Below are 19,466 nucleotides of genomic sequence, written 5' to 3' on the forward strand. Positions count from 1 at the left end.
ATGCAACTTTATAACATATACCGACCGACCTGTTCACTGACTGATCATATTATATGCAAAGATGAATTTATATCATTAAATTCTGGGCTTTTATGTGCCAATTAACCCTACGATCTATAGAGGCACGCTAGCCGTAGTGTATTAGCGTTGACTTCCTGGGGTTATGTAATGCGCACCTAAATCTATATGTACACGAGCGTTTAATTTCGCATTCCGTCCCCATCGGAATGCGCTCGCCGAGGCGGGGATCGAACGCGGGACCTCGATCAAGCTCAGCAGCGGAACCCCATAATCAGTGAGTTACTATGGCGGGTATGTGTCGTGTAGGGCGTTGGCTAAGAACACAACAGTATGCAAATATCTATACAGATATGGTTGGTCTACCATATATGATCTGCGAGCTATAGCTTAGATCTCTTCATCAGTATACAGCTTTTTATGCTGGCAAACGTTTTTGTATACTTCATCAGTATACCGCTTTTACGCTTATAGGCAAATGTTTTTCATGATATGAATTATGTAATCGACTCACATCCTAGGAAAAATTCTAATAGAAATATTTTATTGGTTTCTATAGGCTTCATCTTATTGGATTATGAAACGATAGACCTGATACACTAATAATACTGATAGCCTGTATTGAGGTCTATTGGACTATAAATAATATAACATGCCTTATACACTGGTAAAACTGATAGCCTGTATCGGTCTATTAGCTTATATTGGTGTTGACAGTAGCACTGTGTACCAAAGTGATTTGTTCTGCAAAGGTGCATTAATTGTTTATTCGTAAGCGAATCTTTCTACGTGAACCCTCCCGGACTGAGCTTTTTGGCAAGGCAGCAGCAGCAAGCACGGTCAGCACACACACATGATAGCACTTATACTGCAACGAATTGTGGCCGATATATAGCCTGATCATCTGTCCTACTCCTACAGATGTGCCGGCGGCCAGCTATAGTCTCTGCAAAATTACGCAGTGAAACAACAAACGGTACCTAAATATCCTCAGTAGAACAAATAAATAGTTTGGAACGCATAAACCCTACATTAAAGAGACGCCTTTTCTGCCTTCATTCTCGATGTTTGGCTCGTCTGCGTGGTCAACTTCTTGCCAAGCAATACTACCAATACAAGTTTATATCATGATCGCTACTTCTATTGCCTTTATTGGGACCGATAAAACATTTTGTTTGTCCAATACAAGTGTATATCAGTACTTCTATTGCTTCAATTGGGACCTATAAAATATTTATTTGTCTTATAGAACACTGTATTGCCCTGATACGGGACCGGCAAAAATCCTTATGGGACCTGTACACTTTGCTATGGGACGTGTACATTCTGCTATGGGACCTGTACATTTTCTTATTGGACCTATATATTCCGCATAAGACCAACATAGATTTCTATTGGAATTTTTCCTAGGGGTACAGGCTTCATTATTCGATTTACAATAGCTTTAGTAGAGTAATGCGCCGCAGAACAACCTCTCTGCTACCTCTTATCAATATACTATATAAATCACATTAAAATAATAAAAAGCGGTCTTACACAATACGTAAGGGTGTTGCATATATAAGGTAGCTATTGTGCAGGCGAAAAGCACAAGTTTAATCAAAGCAAATGAGCGCGAGCATTCAAATCTCGCGCGTTTTTATCGCAGTTTTTTAACAATTTACATGACATTTTACCTAGAGCTTCGCACATTACTAGGCTACTATAATTGCAATAATTGTGGTGGTGTTTAGCAGCGGTGTTGTAAGCGAATTGCTTTTCACGTCAATTCACTAGCGCTAGCTGCAGAGAACGGCCAACATTTGCGGTGACAACGCTAAGCCTAAAAAGATCAAAACATGGTCACGTGACTAAAAGGCCAGCCATCTTGAGCGTCGTTTCATGACTGCGACGCCGCGTCTAGGGGTTTGTGCGCCTGGTGCGCCTAGTGCCAGTGGGCCCGTGCGGCGCCGTTTGTGGACAGCCCGAGAAACCCGCCGTGTCGCAAGTTTGTCCGCACCCCCGCCGGCAGCCATGGAAAATTGGAGGTCGGTTCTACGCTCGCTGCCGCTAGCGCATCAATATCTTCGTAGCTACCAGCACTGCCCTGCAATGCAAAGGAGCGCGGCTAACCGCTCGTACTGCTTCTAGGCCATGGACTCAAAGAAGAGTCCCAATCGGTGAGTATTCCGTCACTGAAACTCTACCAGTTACATGCGCGCAAGTCGTGTCTAACGTAGCAAAGCGCGAGGTGGCTGCCTGTGGCGCGGCGACTTGATTGGAGGCCATCCCTCACCCTCACGCACGGGACAGAAAAAAATCGCCTGTTTGCGCGCAAGGCTCAAGTGTCCTCTTGTCATAAGTCTGATATACGCCTTTTCCTCGTCTTTGTGTTCGTTTTCACCTATTTAATACACCGACGTGTAGCCTTTTGGAAATTGGCGGATCGTTAAAGTCAACCTTGCCTTTCAACTGTAGCTGTTGATTTGCCCGCGACTACGTTATCCGGGAGGAGCGGCGCATAAGTCACGGCCCGCCAGGAAACTGCCAGATTTTCTGCGCGCTCGCGTGTTGACTCTGTGGTCGTTGTTTTCAGCCGCGTCGGCATTTTCCTTACGAGCAGTGTAATCGAGACAAATCACTCGCAAGTGATGCGGACGCACATAAAGAACATACGTGTGGTACACCGCCGTGGTTGCCATGCTACTCGTCAGCGTTTATCATGTAACAAGACGTGCTGTTGACAAAGTTTCCGTTAAATGCGACGCGAAAAGCCGTGGCAGCGGTTTCTGCAGGTTCAAAACTGCTGCGGGCGTTTTAGAATTGGCAAAAGTATCAGTGTACGCCGCCAGATATGCGGACTATTACTATCGGTCGAGTTGGCCCCTCTCGTCACACGACTATAATAGAACAGGCTAGACAAACACCAACCAACTTGTTTGTGGCTTTACTGCTGCCACTCGCTAATGGCAAGAACGCTTCATCAGACCCCGATATTGTTCAACTTTACCTCCAGAAAAGAGCAAACTATCATGTGAAGTATATGTGCTTCTCTCGTAGCGCATTACACGAACTGTTCAGTGCTTATGTTGCTACTTAACTGATATTCTTTCGTTTTATGAGGATATCATCTGTGTGTTTACGGTGCAGTGGTCAATAAAGCTTCCTGAGACATTGCAAACATTGGTTTATAGTCGTGCTTTCTTAAACATTCTTCTGGTTTGTTTGGTGTCGTGGAGGTTCAGACTTTGTCAATGTTGAAGCCTTGTACAAATGACCAGCTTTGTCTCAAGCACCCAGTTGTGTAGGAAATAGTAATGAGATGAAGTCGAGTTTGATGAAATCTTGCTTTTTTTTGGGGGGGGGGGGGGGGAAATTGGACAGGCACTAAAAAAGGTGAAAAATGATTGAAAGCAACGTTTATGCACCTGCACTCTGGAGCCTTGTTCACAATGAACACATGGTACAGCGAACATGTTACCAAGTTTAAAACTTTTCACCTAGGTTTTCATTTGTACCGATTCTTTATTACAAGTAATACCACAGCAGTTGATTAGGTTCAAGGTATGTGGCTGAATTGTATGTGGTACCTATATCCCTGTAGCTGCTGTTTTTCACAAGCTTTGTCTCTTAAATGAAGCAGTAGTGCAAAAGTATTGAGCTCTTTTGCTTTGCAGCACACCTCTCAAGTGCTCTGGACAGAATTGTGTATGTCTGTAAAGTGTTGCAAATTTGCGGTTGGGAAACAACAGTTTCTGTACAGTTCTCTTGCAATAGGTACACATATTTTAAAGTTCAACAGGCAGCTTGGCCAACACGTAAATGATATGGCCCATTGTTGATCTACCAGCTGATTTGTCATGACTGAATATTTGCAGGAATGATGGCAAAAAACAACGATGCTCTGTGTATGTGTAGCAACTGTTCAAGCTTTGTCGAGTTCGTAACGGTTCATTTTGATGTTCACAGTGCACAAATATTCATGAAATAAGGGACAGACGGAGAATGAAAGAGGTTCTTTTCAGCCAGTCATGCTGTGCAGATAATTTGATTCTTTTTTAGTGATGGATGAAGCGCTCACACTTTTTAGTTTCTTATTGCTGTTGAAGGTTTGTAGTGCAGCCTCCCGCATATTTAACTATATCGTGCGAGCATTGACCAGACTCTATATCAGTGCCTTACGATGGCCATAATTTGTGAGCCTGACAGTAGTACGCACAAAGTACCCTCCAGTGCCAGCGCTATCCATTTTAAATTTCCAAATTTTCCATTTAAACAACTGCCCCTAAGGCACTTATAATAAGTTAATAAATTTTTGTTAAGCAGTCTTCTGAAGCTCACAGTATTAGCAAAAGAGTATGTCCACCTTGCCTAGGAACTCCTCTGCAGAAACACCACGTTCGTTGTGCTTATAGCCTTTTTGTAAAAAGTATGTAATCTATTAAAAAAAAAAAAAAAACACTCTGCATATGTTGCTGTAGATTTACCGGGACTGTGGAGACACCATCTATTCCAATTTTTTCATGTAATATACTACTCTTGGATACCCATGAAAAGGAGCAGAGGTCACATCAAACTGTCACGTGAATAGTCTAAGCAAGAGATGCTTATAGGCAGCATTAACCAGGATTCATTGCTGCTCTTGAAAGGTATCACAGTTCTTGCATGGTCTTGCCAATTTTGTGCAGCATTGGTGCTATTTCAGGGCTCCACAACCTCGCCTGTCACCGGTTATCTGACATGAAAGAGATTAAACTCTGTGCCTCTTAGTATAGCTGAGAATCGATACTTGAGCTTCACAGAGTCATCAGCAAACTAACCAAAGAAAATGCTGCGCCGCTGGTCAAACCAGTGGACAACCTTGAAACTTCTTAATTTTTGGAACGGCGTCCTACTCCTACTAACAAAGAGACTGTTGCAGCAATGCCAGCATACATATGGTAGGGCAGCTAATGTTGACAGAATGTGTGGTGTGGGTCAGAGGTTCAATTAATTGCTGATGAAACGTGGCTTGATTGATGGTAAAGGGAAAATATTGATGTCACAAATCTACGAAGGGGAATGATGACACTGCTTTAAAAGCATGTGTGTTGCTTATTGCTGCTTTTGAATGCTGGACAAGCATTCTTTTTTCTTTCCCTTCTTCCTCTTTTCCGTCCCTGTTTCTTCGGCTAGCAACTGCTTGAAAGAAACGCAAATAAAATTAACTCCATGAATTTGACCCATTGCATTATCTTTGCAGACGTCCGAAGCGGCAGGCGCCGCCAACCAAGGAGGAACAAGTCTGGGACTGCAGCGTTTGTACGTACCGCAATACGGCTGAGGCCTTCAAGTGCCTCATGTGCGACGTACGCAAAGGAACGTCTACCAGGTGTGTGTTTGGGCCACTTGCCGCCCCTCCCTGTTGCTTCCTGTCGGGGGATTCTCCACGTATCACTGTTCTGTCAGCTGATGCTTTGACTGACTGCTAAGAATGACAGGAGGAAAAGAAGGCTGCGCCCGAGCATTGTGGAGGGATTTTTATCCTTTCTTGACTATACAGGGCAAACAAATGTGCTTCAGTACTTACACATGGGGGGTATCTTGGGTATTAATAAGCTGAAAACAGTGTGACGTGGCATGAACTCCCCAGAATAAACATGGCATCAAGACATGATTATTATAAGCCCTTCAGTCCCAAGTTATGGACTGTAAATAAATGTTTCAAGGTTTGTTTATCCTCTTTAGTACTGTAAGAAATGTAGGCAAGGAAATGAGCAATTGTCTTTAAAAATTTATTTTACACTTTTTCAGGGGCTCATTGAAATAAATTGATGGCATAAAAAGCATTTTGAATCCAAGAAGCTGTGTCTACAAACGTGGACACAAGTTGCTGAAACATCTTGTGAGCTGCTCGCAGCCATTTCTTTTTTAACGGCCACCTTAGTTGACATATGATGCCCTTCTTTGGAATCGGGGTAGACCATGATGCAGGCTGATGAACGCGCGTAATATGAATGCCTTGGAGCTTTTTGCTTACTTGGCTTTAGAAAAAGTGACCACAAATGTGGACACTGGCAGCGAAGAGGTTTAAGTAAATTTATTTCGAAGTGCTGCAGACATCTGCACTTTCTAGTGAGTCATAATTAGAGTAATTAAATCTGTTTAGTGTGCAGTCAGTCAAGTCGTGCATTTTCATAAGGAGAATAGATTCATCTGCTCAAAGCACATGCATTTATTAGCTGCAGTCCTGACGAGGAAGGTAAAAATATTCCTTCTTATATAATTGCTGACAAAACGTAGAACATATACCATCAAACGTGGTAGTGCCTTCAGTAAAGTAGTTGCGTGTAGCATTACACAGTACACTGAAGTGAAACGGAGCCACATTGTATAAGCAGAGACTTCTATCTATCCACAGCTTAATGTCCATGGTGTTTTCTTTTCCACTCTTGGACATCACTGGCAAGAGCAGGTTGTCTACACCATGGCAGAAGGGGATGAAGTAGTATACGTTAGAAGCACGAGGCCGTCGAGACAAATGTGATCAACACATTTTGATTATCTCATGCGACTAACTTGTACTTTATGAGCAACTTTGTCTTTTTGTTTTCTTCTAGAGGATTACTTAACTTTCAAAGCATGCTAAAATATCAGTGTTTCAATCAGTATCCTGGAAATTTATGAAGACTTAATGAGCCTCATATGCGCTAAATATGTGCACTATCTGCTAGAAGAAATGTAAAGTATGCAAGTATATTCTTATCCAGTGGTCGTAGCCTCACTGCAAGGAATTTCACACTGTATTTCCCGTGCAAGGAGTTGCTGCAATATGGCAGAGTATCAGTGCCGCATAATTTTTCTCATTGGCTTTAAAGAGATGTGAGAGGGAGTTGCTGCTAAGTTAGGCTATAGCCAGGATTCTCCCCAGAAATTTTCGAAAGGTAGACATCTTGCGTCGGGGAGAGGGTTACACAGGGAACTAAGCCTCTCTAGCCCTCCCCAACCCCCCCTTCTGGTACAACCATTTTGACTTGTAAATTTACCATTAGCCAATTTTCCGTTTAGACAAATTAACGGAACTAATATGAGCCAGCGTCGCATACTACCACGATTGCCAGTCTTCGCTGTGACCGACAAATGCACAGCTCGCCACTGTCAAAATGTGCACAAAACATGCCGGTAATTCAAATCTGTGTCAGCCAATAGGAGTGATTCCTATGTCTACGTGTTAGCAGTAACGAATTGCAATGCTAGTTTTTCAGCATTTGTTTGCTTCTTTTGCTTTTATGTTTGCACGGTAAAATACGCCGAAATACGGCGCTGCAGCTATCAGAAGCCGAGATCTCTCCTCTTTACGATGGTTCCATAATGGTGGCGTTGTGTCAACGGAAAGCTGCACATTCCTCCGTGCAGTACCACCTTCTGACGCCTCATTTTCTACCCGATTTTTCTCGACAGTGCACTGCAGTAGTGTGATTTTCTCAACTTCTACATCACTTTCTTTTTTTATTATTTCCCTATGGGATAAAGGAACACCAGAGTATCACGGAAAAAGCAATATTTTGACCAAATCAACCATTCTAATTGTAGAGAACCCCTGAAAGGGGGAATATGGTAAATCCAGAACGGTGGGTGGTAAACTAGAGCGGTGGGTGGAATTCCTCCCGGCAGCCCACTGTGGGGAGAAACCTGGCTATAGCCCGTTCCAACCAGAGGTCCTTGGGTGTCACTGTAATGCCTTCTGCACTGTTGTGAACTTTTTGAGCCCCTGCTCAAAAGCAGTGCAGAAGCAAGATAGATGTGCCCTTTGTACTCATATACAGCAATCCAGAGAGGAGGTGATCTGTGCCTCTGATGGTGACCACTGTATCCTCATCAGACCTGAACACAGACATTTCAAGCACATAATCACTTTTCAAGTCTGTTCTTATTCGACTGGTACGATTTACAAATGTAGACCCTTTTTTTGTGCGTGTGTTTAACTGATTTAGTGTTCCCTCTAAATTTGTTGCATAGATGATCATGCCATACAATGTTGGCAAATTGGCATGAAAGTTGCCAAATCTAAGGGGCTTTTAGTCACCTTAACAACTTAGCCTTTTTGGAATATGGTGACATAACGAGCCAGTAAATTGCCATGGTGAAATTCATCAAGTGACTTAGGCAGATTTCAATGCCTCACCACAATTTTGTCCCAAGGAAGATGTAAGCGCCTCCATTTTGTCGCTACTTCTAAATATATCGAAGAGCCTATTAGTGAGCCATCTGGGTGCATTCAAAGTGGCTTTGCTATGCAAAGCAAAATCTTGGCATTTGGTATTGCTTTAAAAATTTGGAGGTTGACGCTTTTTTATGCTCCCACCGTTGTCTTGCCACAGCAGGAGGTAATTTAAAGCTATATAGATTTAAAAAGAATATGGAAGACACCTAGAAAAAATGCAAACAAAAAACAAAACTCCGAGGAAGTCGTCATCATTTAACGAATATTTGATTAAAATGGGAGTGTTGGGCCGTGACCTAACAGCTTTGTCAAAAATGATCTTGCCAACTCCAATGCTGTGTGTAACTCTAATCTCCCGTTCCGCTTGCTGTACAGGAAGCCGCGCCTGAATGCGCAGCTGGTGGCTCAGCAACTCGGCCCGAGCAGCGGCCGCAGGGGCTCGAGCAGCCGGCGAGGGAGCGGGGGCCCCGGTGGGGGCTCGAGCGAGAGCTCCCGTAGCAACACCCGGCCTCGCCTCAAGAACGTGGACCGGTCTTCAGGCCAGCAGCGTGCCGTCACAGTCAACAACGTCACGGTCATCATCACCGAATTCCAGCCTAAGCGGCTCTCCGACGCCTCTTCTTCAACTGATGGGGCACACTCGGATGGACACGCAGAAGCACGTTAGGCCTTAGGTCAGTGAAATGCGTGCAACTGTGTGGCGTGCAGGGACATTAAAGGGCAACTTCGGCAATTTTTTGACCGTATCAAGGTAATGGAAGCGTTGCGCTGCTAAGCACGCGATCGCGGGATCGAATCCCGGCCGCGGCAGCCGTATTTCGATGGAGGCGAAACGCAAAAACGCCCGTGTGCTTGCATTGTAGTGCGCGTTAAAGAACCCCAGGTGGTCAAAATTAATCCAGAGCCCTCCACTACGGCGTGCCTCATAATCGGAACTGGTTTTGGCACGTCAAACCCCAGAAAGAAGAAGGCAATGGAATATTTAGGTTCCCGAGAATCTCCTGTGATGCGCCTGATAGGAGAATTGTTCTGCAAATTCGAAAATTATACATCCCCCGGTCATGCGACAACCCCCATTTTACGACGAATTGGTTTGGTCCTGGCAAAACATCCATAGAAATACAGTAAAACCCAGGTGTCATGATCACGGCTGTTACAAACGGGTTGTCACGCCGCTGCGGATCATTTGAACGCGTGAGCAACGGTGGCCGCGGCGGCCAAGCCAGTGGAGCGATCGGCACAGACAAGCTGGCATGGCGGCATCTGGGTGGGATCCATAGTCGCCAAGCAACCAGCTACATCACGCGGCTGCGCAATCTCTCATTAATTCCCCCGGTGAGCTGACCCGGACCACATCACAGCCTAGCTGATGCTTTGACCAGCGAGAGAGAAGACGAGGACCGCTGCAGCAACGTGACCGCGGCAGCCAACCAAAACGCTCCCTTCGACTTGCTGAGGCATTCAGTGGCGTGCGAAAACATTCGTGAGATCACGTGCGCTCACTTCTACACCTTCCAGAAGGCAATGGTTGACGATTTGGGCAAGAAGAAAATGCACATCAATAGTAGAACCCTGTTGATACGTCATTCAAGAGACTGCGAAAAAAAAGGGAAAAAAAAGAAAGTTGCAGTTTCGCCCGAAAGGTGAAGCAATGATTGCAGTAGCAAATTAGTGGACAGCTGTACGAAGTAAGGATAGTAGCTTTAACGGCTGTATAAACTTGTAAACATTCGCTTACTAACTAAATTAACAAGCACAGTGTCACGTGCGCACAGGTAACACGTTGCTCATTGACTGCGGAAACCGCTGTCACAACGCTGGAGGAAGTTAATTGACGGGAGCGAGCGAATTGACCTTTGCGATGTCTCTCACTTCAAAGTGAACTAAATGTCGAAAGCACAACGCATGCTAAGCTATCAAGCACTAGGCGCACTTTGTCAACATTGCTGATCGTGTTGAAGATGAGGACCGCGCACTTTGCGCACGTCGCAGATGGCTTTCAAGATACGGCGACGACGCCGTATCGGCAACGTGTCGGTCGCTTGTTGCAACGTACAAGCTGGCGGCACCGCTAAATTTACGTGACTGCCACATTCAAAAGCAACATAAGATACCGGAAAATTACAGATTGGTGACATACCAAGGGGAACTTAAAGGGATATGGACGCAAACGTTGGCAGGTGGTTTTTTGCGTCGGAACAAAAGTTGGAACTTTGGTAAATGACGAATACTACAACCTGCTTTGAGAAAAAGAACGAGAAAAGCTTTCCTTGGGTGGTATTCTCGGGCGATCACTTTCGTAAATAGCTTCACTTTAGTGTGACTCGGCTGTGAAAGCGCCCTCGAAAGTGTTTCTGGCGTTGTTGTAAGCTTGCTGTCGGCCTTATGCTTCGAGCCTCGAGGGGTTTGTTGCCAGGACGAGCCATGTCTTGCGAAAGTCAAACTCCAAAAGTGGTCGCCCGAGAATGAATGAATGAATAAAGCCTGTATTTTAAGGAAGGGGGACCGCTCTAGGCCGCTGTTGGGGATTAGGTGGGAAAGGAATGTGGGTTCCTGCATGCAAAATTGGCGCTGCGGTCAGTAGAACGGTTCCGCTGCGCGCGTCGTCTGCTACAGGGGGCTGGTGGCGAGCAAACAAATAAAAAAAATAAAGCCCGTATTGGAATAGTTGTATGTCGTCTGTTGGTGTCAGTTTCAAAGGTGAAGAGTTCCGCATCTCTCGTACTGTTTGCAAGTTCCTAAGCGATGTGGAATGTTCCAGGTCGGAAAAATGACCGGTGACATAAGCGGCGGCATTGCTCCACCAAAGACCACCAAGGAGACTTTTCGCTCCGAACTGCAAGGCGGGCTCTAAATTTGTGAGAAAGACAGCGGAAATGTTCCGCTGTCCGACAGCGGAAATGTTCGCCCTGGCTGCTCAGTAGCTTGCTCAGTATCAGGGACGTTAATGAGCAAGCCGTACACCGAAAAGCGTACGTCGATGAGCTCCTCGACATTGGATATTTGCAAGCCACACATGAGGTGTTCAGTGTCTGCGACATCGAGCACCGCTGCGCTGCTAAGGGGAAAAGAAAAGTGACTCTAGGCTTATATTTTATATAGCAGGCTATGTAGCAAGGAAGTTCCTGCAAAGATCCAAGTGCTCCGATTGCTAAGTGGCATTACTAAATTCAACAGAATGAGTAGGCCAAGGCTGTTGCTCCCTTCTGAAGCACTAAAAAAACTGGTAGCATCGCTCGAAGACTCCTTCAAGCAGTGCTTCAGTTTAAATGAGTTACGAAGGAACAGTATCGCCGACTTTGCATCCTTTCTGCAGCTGAATCCTCTGAATTTGATCGGCTGTGAGAAGCACAAGAAAGAGCTCACAAAAGATGTTGTGAAGTTCTATTCAATTACACGCCTTTACTTTCTTGTCAAGGGCAAGAACATGGCGCGCGAAAGAACCAGGGAGAAGAATCACCTGAATCGGAGGCGTGTGCTGTGAATAATGTTATGATGTGGTGGACCAACGTTGCGACCTTGCTGGCGCTAGGCTGCAAGGTGCATCTGCTGACTCAAGTTATGAGAGTGTTTCTTGTATTCTAAATATATTCATGAATCTAGCCCATGACGTATTGCTTTATTTTATTGCAACCAAACAGTGAACTATATGCACTTACCAACACCAATCCGTCTCGTAACAATTTAAATACCGTAACTGAGACAGTAATAAACACAATTGCTGGATTTCTCGAAATTGAAACATTAGAACTCACCAAATATGTCGTAAACACGTTTCCATATACCGTATAAAACCACTGCAGTATTGTTTTATGCATGGAAAAATGCATCTACGTATTTAATGCAATGGGCTGGAGCGTCGCGTTTATACCAATAAACGTGATCAATCGCCAAGCTAGAAAATTGACTTCAGCATATGGTGTCTTCTGACTAGACGACAGTAACAAATTCCCCAATCTGGCTTTGCCTACACTGCTCAAAACGGCATTGTATAACGCGTACTTCCAAGCTACAGCAGAGGCAGAGATACTATCAAACACGCCGCTCATCTACACAGCGCAGCCGACGTTGCGCGCCGCTCAGCCGTTATACTGTCCGCAGCGCCACTTCTGCGTCATGATGCGGAGAAGTGGTGAACTACGCTCGGTCGGCACACCTACCCATCTAGCCACCGTAATGTTGGTGCACGTTAAAGAACTTCAGTTGCCAAAATAATTCCAGAGTCCCACAACTAATGGATGCCTCATAATTTGATTGTAGTTTTAGAACATAACACCCCAGAATTCTATTCACTTGAAATGTTTTCATGTCGGATGAGACTTCATTATAAGCTGAGTAAGCTTGTTGCAGTCTAAGGTCTCTACGAAGACTGAAAGCATAATTACATTTTGCTTTTGTGCAGGTGCAGCTGACGTAATGGTTTGAACTTGCCAGCCACCTTTGCACCACTATTGTGTTCTCCCGCCCACCCATCAGTCCTCAGTCTTGGTGCCACAGACGCTGCTTTCCTGGCTGCCAAGGCTCTTTGAGAGTGAAGTCAAGCATTCCGTGTCAGCTCCTCTCCAGCCAGTTCAGTGTACAGTGCTGCAACGTCCATTGCCATCCACATTCGCACGTCAACTTGCAAGAACATCTGCCTTGCCTGTCAAATTTCAGGTGCACTGGTTATCCTAGTTAGTAGCGGCAGTTCTGAATTTGCGCTGTCTATCTATCGCAGTGCGGGCGCAGTGTCCAACTTGCTCCCAGTGCAGGCACAAAACCTGCACTAGAGCAATGCTGAGCGGTTCTGTGACAACCACGGAATGTGGTGCAGACAACACTGGTCATAGGAGGAGTGCTCATATAGTTGTGCTGCCAACGCAAGCCATTGAAAAAGACCTGCTGCAAAAGTGTTCCAAGTTCAAACTAACATTGATGGTGTGTGCGTGTGGCCAGGCTTTGTTCCACGTATCTGACGGCTTCCCCAACCAACTGGTGCTGCTTTTTCTCGATGTGTGCGGCTAGCGGGAGCGAATCCGAGATGTTTTCCCAAATCGGCCCTGCCTCATACTGTCTGGGGTGAGAAGGAAAGTGTGAACCCCAGGATTGCCTTGACAGACGGGACAAACATCACGACTCCTGGTTGTAGCACCAAGTTTGCAGCCTTGGCTGCTGTGTACATTTCTCCAAACTGTTTCCTGTGTTCTTTTCCCCTACAACCTTTGTCGTACATGCCCGATACTGAATAGAAATGGTTGCTGAGGTCTACGAATGAGAAATGGGTTCTTCATGGGATGAGCTAAATTGTAAAGTTGTAAGTTACACAAATGTGCGATGTGTTGTGACGCAATAGATTTTTCAGTGAGGCCAACTTAGAATATAGGCTTGTGCATCTCATTTTTCTTGGATAATTTTTCTTTGTATAGAAGACATGTCAATTAGTGAACAAAAGTTTCGGAGGTAGCGCATGCATGAGCATTTTTGTTTTTTTTTTTTGTTTTTTAGTCTCAGTTACAATTTATCTGCAAAGTGATGCAGGTTTGCTATGCTGTGCAACCCTTGGGCTCTGTTGATCCAGATATATATGGATCCTAATTGCACTCATTGTTCATTACATTTGCCATAATGTGAAAAGAACTCAGTCCGTATTAAGGACTTTTATGTTTAAAGGCCAACTTCAACAAAATTTCTAACTGCACAAAAAGCTTAGGGGCAGATAGTGGAAATATACAGCATCCTCCGTGCAAAATTATACATTTGAAATAGCATAGTTGCATCACAAAAAGCTTGCAAAAATGTTCTGATATTGAAGCTTTAAAAAAAAAAAATGTTGCCGCTTCCACTCAGAAATGACCTGAACTCTGAATGTTGAGCATCAGCACAGCTCCTTGGCATGGCCTCTTATATTGGGTGGTGCCATGGCATGATGAAAATTCTGGTGATCCTGGTGATCCTGGTCTGGGATTTGTATCATATATAGACTAAACACCAGATGCACACGTCATCTGCTTTAAGTGCAATTTAGATTTTGTCATTCACAAGCCCTGCCAAGATTGCTTGAACAGTATATACTGCTCATTTATGTCCGGTATAGCCACAGTGAAAATTTTTTTGCAGTTGGCCTTTAATGAGCTGTTTGCTTAGCACACGACACATGCTGATTTTATTTTCCCCAAGTGGCGCGCTCTAATATCCTCCAGCCAAGTGTTGTCGCCACAGTTTTTAGTTCCCTGTCGTGACCAGCCAAGAAAACCTGAGCAGTAAAAAAAAAGAAAAATCTCAGCCACGGTATTCTAACCATAATTGGTGGCACCACAATGCACAAGGTTTCTGAAACTTGCACTAAGAAGAAATGCGGAGCTAGTGTCCTGTGGGCTTCTCCAGCCATCGTCAGAATGATGGGAAGTACAATCACTGGCTTGTTTTGGCCAGTCGCTTAGCACGCAGTGGGTCGCTTAGCATGCAGTGAGGCTACCATTTTGTAAATACCTTCCGTGGCAATAAAACCACTGTTCAGCATGTTGCTAACATGTTCTCCATTATACTTTGGGAGCAAAATTTGTCTCTAGAAATGTCGGACCTCCCGTGAAGCGCTGTGAAGTCGCAAGTGAAAAGGCAGCTCACACATTGTTGCTGCCGGTGGCAGCACCACTGTATCTGGTTTTCATGTAAAGAGTGTAGAATGTTCTGTGCAACTCAGCATCAATAGTGTGAAAAATTACAAGTTACAAGACGCATGGAAAGAAGCGAGCTTCCGAGTCGTATAAGTGAATCCCTAGTTGAGCGCGGGCATTGACAGGTGCCATTACAAACCGTGTGCATCCCATCATTCCCACGACGGTTTAGAAATGGAAGCAGCAGTTTTCTCTCGAGCAAGGGGCACTGCTGAAAGTATTTGCCGCCCCTCTTGTGCGATCATGTCATTCCTTTATTCCTTCAGTGGGCTAACTAGCACTGCCAAAGGTGGCTTGGTGGCTTTGGGAAGTACATGCCTGGCTCTGCCTTTGGCAGGCAATATTTCTGTGTTCATGTTGCTAAAGCCGCTTTCCTCGCACTGCCCGTGTACTCTGACATTTCCCCCTGCAACCATCGCGTTTACGGCGCTGCTCATTGGCGCCATTTGGACTTGAACCATCTCCCCCCCTCCCCCCCCCCCCCCCATCCTACTTGCTTCTTCCAGTGACATGCTTTCTCTTATCGTGTTCCCGTCAGGTTTTAAGCATTCGAGCCTTACTTTGTAGCTGTGTTGGGACTGCCTCTCGGCTTGGCTTGCTTGGCGTTTGTGGAGCACCATGTGACTTGGGCCTCGGCAAGTGCGGGCAGTGCAGGATTGAGGGCCGTGTTTGTACTCGTGGCCACGAAAAGCGCATTGCATGGGTTGTCGCAGAAGTGGTTGGAATGGGGGAGCCGCAGCTGCACAAGAAAGTGATGAATTTCCCTCGCAGTTTTATAGCCAGCTGTAACGAAATTCTGGAGCATGTGTAAAAAGCCTAGTTTTAGATAATGTAGAAATGAAGCAGCGTCCGTGCAATAATTTATTTGAGCTACGAGTGTGGATGCTTCGTTAAAAGCGAGCAAATCTACGTTTTTGACACTGACTGAAAAAAAAAATGCTGAAGTTGCCATTCGCCAGAATTAATTCGGAGCCCAGAACATCGACAAGTAGTGCAGGCTCCGAGACTAGGTAGCACCTGTGGTGCACTGAAAATCTTGAAGACCGTCGATCTGGGATTGGCATCATACCACTAATTGCTAAACACCAATTGCACATGCCTACTTAGGTACTACAGAAAGCCTGTTAATGGGAAAATTAGACAATTACCAGCCCCAGTAGCTTAGGCACGACTGCTTCAGTAGCAGATACTACTCATTCAGAACCAATCTAGGCAAAGCAATGTTTTCTTGCAGTTGGCCTTTTGGAGTACAGCCTGGAACTGAGAGATACAGTGCGCGTCAAAAGTTTGCGAGGTATGGGTTCTCCAAAAAACAAAAGTTACAAGTTTGGAGCAATTTGTTTGTTCCTGCAGGGAGCGAAGTTATACAGCACTATGTTGTTCGAATGCCGTGTACTATGTTTTTCAGGCTGGAAATTGCACTATCAGGCTTTGGGGTGCTCAGGGTTTCAAAATATTCAGCTCTTTCTTGGATTCCACACCGTAAAAATTTTTGATGTCGATGGTAATTTGCAGGCAACTGCAGCGGGCATCTCCTCAGACCTTCGCACATTCTCGAGCTGCGATTGGATTTATTTTTTGAAATACTTAGATATATTTTTTCCCGATGCTACAGTGTTCCACAAAAATGTGCGAGTGGGTGTGCACTTTGTGTCGATATAAATAGGAACACCTAATCTGTGTTCAAAGAGTGGGTCTGTCAATTTCGTAAGACAGAACCTCACTCGCTGCTATTTTTGATGGAGCTATTCTGGTAAATAAGCGTGCTCATGGAATTCATTTTTTTTTTTTCATTACTAGCAGGCACAAGACCAATTGCCTATTTTAGATGTAAGTTTGGAATTCCTTTCATATTCGCAGACAGATATTTGTGTACGAAGCTGCCGTGAAAGATTGCTTAGGTCAGGTTCATATTTGAGCACGGTCCAGTTGCGGATCGAGGTGCGCTGGATGGGGGCAAGAAAATTGGACGCGTGGACCTTGCACACCTTGTAAAAAGGTACTGTTGAGATCTCGGTGTGCATTTGTGTTGCTGTCTGTGCCGTACAGTAGCTTCGAAATAAGAGGCTCCATATAACACTTGATATTACACTATAGCTTGCAGATTATGGCTGATAGCATTAAAAATTTTTTTATTGTGCTTGCCAGTTGCTCGTTAGCATTCAGACCTTGCATTGAAATTGCATTTTGAAGTTCTTTTGGGGCAGTTATGTATTTATATTTAGCAGTGGTACCTGCTTAATCATTAGATAGTGGAAATGAAGAAAACCATTTTCTTATGGGAAGCTGGTCTCTGACCCAGCGAATTGAGGCTGTCCACCCACAAAAAAACTTGTGCAGAGGGCAGTGGTATGCAAATGGTGGGTTTGTAATGACATGTCTAAATTTAAGCCATTTTCTTTCATCTGTCGAGCAGAGTGGCCGACAACAGCAGTGTGCGAGATATTGGCAAAGGGTCAAAAGAGTGGGTTTTTTTATATGAAAATAAGTTTTGCACAATATTCATTGCGATTGTCAGAGGCGTATGGCAATCATAGGCTCGATTAGCAGGCAGCAGTGGCTTTTCATTTATAACACGTGGACCAGTATAATGTGAGGGTTCCTTACGCTCAATTTTATTGTTTCGGTTCATGACCAGCCAATTACGTAGGCAGAGTGCCTCTCGAATTGAATCGTTAACATTATCCCAGCCCTGGTTGCCAATGAAACGTGCCTTGTATACAAGTTAACATCAAAGTGCAATCTCGATGCAAGATTCGGGTGCTGAGAGAGAAGTTGACAAACATAAAAGCAGTTTCTTAAAGTTGTTTGCTGAAATATGCAAATCACTGTACATCACTGTCTCGCAGTGCATAGACTGCGGTCTGCTCAAGATGGCACATTGCAGGTTAAAAAAAAAAAAAAACAGTGTATGACTCTGCAGTGCCCTTTTTCTGGTCATGGGGAAAGACAAAAAAAAAAAAAGAATCAGTCTCGTTCAGATGTCCTGTCAAAGGCCTCGTCCTGGTGCAGGATCTTATTTATTGCTCCAAGAGAGAGAGAATCTTGCACATCTGACTTGTGAGCTTGTTCCACTCTGGACTCTGGTTCTATTTCAGATTGTGTGAGACAAGAGTTTTTAGAAGCGGAGAAAATAAATTTTTTTTACACTGCCTGTAGTGCTGCCTCATCCTGTTTTTGCGTCCTGCCTGCTGCGCTATGCATGCCTGCGTTATTTGCACTAAAGAGTTGCTGCACTATGCATGCCTGCCTTAAGTTGCACTGGAGATAAATGTTTGGTTAAGCTAGATTAGCAGAATTGTCTCCTGCAAGCGTAGGTAGGCCTACTCGGACATGAGTACACGCATTCATTTTACGAGCGCGAGTAGTTGTCATGGCCGCGTACTTAGCCAACCTGCGTATCTCTGCAGTCTGTTACCGTGAACAGACTCCCAGCATGCCAGAAGCGACGCCAAAGTGAAAGACTGGTAACAACGCCACCTTGAACTTGTTGTACCAGCTCCGTGTGACGTGGATTTTGACAAGTGCCATGTCGTGACTAGTCAGTTGTAGGTAAGACCGATCGTGCGGTATTTGGAAGCAAAGCAAATAGTCCACCTGGCAATAGTGATAACTTTTCGTCATGGAGTTAGTGTCACGGTTACAGTCTACTTTCTAGTTCACTGTATCACGGTGGAAAATTACGAGAGGTATCAACTCCAAGAGAGAAGACTCCCTGATGTTACGCGCTTTCTGGGACAGATTGCGTGGAAGGTTGGGGGCTATCCATTGGGGTCCCGTCGGCTTGGCGTACTATGTGTATGAAAAAAGCACGAAGTATATAAGTAATAACCTGCGTTCCGAAGCTTATTTTCAGGCATTTTTTTTTTCTTTTTTTTTCAGTCTTGGAGCTGTCTGGCAATATCACTGCACTGGTACAAAAAAAGTCACACTGGTCACACAATACAGAACTTCAGACACTGAACACGTTATGGATAAGAGTAGTGAAAATTTTGGTGTCGCAGTTCAAGTGTGCTTGTAGCATGTCCAGTGTCTGAAGTGCTGTATTGTGTGACCAGTGTGACTTTTTTGTACCAGTGCAGTGATATTGCAGGACAGCTACAAGACTAGAGAGTGATATCGTGGCCACCCGTTTCGACAGAAGCGAACCAAGGTTTGGCAGACGGTATCTTCTGCCTGACTGTGCTTCACCTTCTGAAACTACTGACTTCAGCCGTGGTAGTAATGCAACTTTGTGCAAAGTGCACGACTTCGGATACAGACAGTGCTTAAGGAATCTCTCTGCCTCGGTTGGAGCGGGGCACATACACAACCTTGAACATGAAGCACATTAGCCTCGTTCGGAAGCACTAAATACGTGGAGGAAGCAAACCAAGTGGTACTTTGCACAGCAGCGCTACGAGCGGTTTGTGGTTAGTCTCGAACTGTACTTCGAGCCCTCCGAGTTACCCCTCAAAACTCTCGCTGCCCATGTTAAGGCTGGAGCTTCCTTCTCTATCTCTGCACACCAAGGCTCTGTTGGCGATAATGACCTGGAGGCAAACGCCACTGGATGGCACTCACCATCATCTTGCTCTTCAAACAAGACCATGCTGAGGCCAAATGAAGAGGCA

General features: G+C 44.9%; 1 protein-coding gene across 1 annotated transcript; it reads left to right on the forward strand.

Moving 5' to 3' along the window:
* The first annotated feature begins 1,858 nt into the window (after positions 1–1,858).
* On the forward strand, positions 1,859–18,007 carry LOC119431290 (RING1 and YY1-binding protein B). The gene is made up of 4 exons (XM_037698760.2): positions 1,859–2,177; positions 5,240–5,368; positions 8,576–8,874; positions 12,603–18,007. Exons 1-3 carry the CDS (start codon positions 2,152–2,154, stop codon positions 8,865–8,867), a joined length of 447 nt encoding a protein of 148 aa, XP_037554688.1. The 5' UTR covers positions 1,859–2,151; the 3' UTR covers positions 8,868–8,874; positions 12,603–18,007.
* The last annotated feature ends 1,459 nt before the right edge of the window (positions 18,008–19,466 follow it).

This window comes from Dermacentor silvarum, chromosome 10 (genome assembly GCF_013339745.2).
Source record: "Dermacentor silvarum isolate Dsil-2018 chromosome 10, BIME_Dsil_1.4, whole genome shotgun sequence".
In the NCBI taxonomy this organism is placed as follows: domain Eukaryota; kingdom Metazoa; phylum Arthropoda; class Arachnida; order Ixodida; family Ixodidae; genus Dermacentor; species Dermacentor silvarum.

Bases quoted from the DNA above. Each gene is read 5' to 3' on its own strand.
- LOC119431290 (XM_037698760.2), top strand. From the start codon at position 2,152: ATGGACTCAAAGAAGAGTCCCAATCG. The intron at 2,178-5,239 runs GTGAGTATTCCG...TTATCTTTGCAG, and splicing joins TCAAAGAAGAGTCCCAATCG to ACGTCCGAAGCGGCAGGCGC. The intron at 5,369-8,575 runs GTGTGTGTTTGG...CTTGCTGTACAG, and splicing joins CGCAAAGGAACGTCTACCAG to GAAGCCGCGCCTGAATGCGC.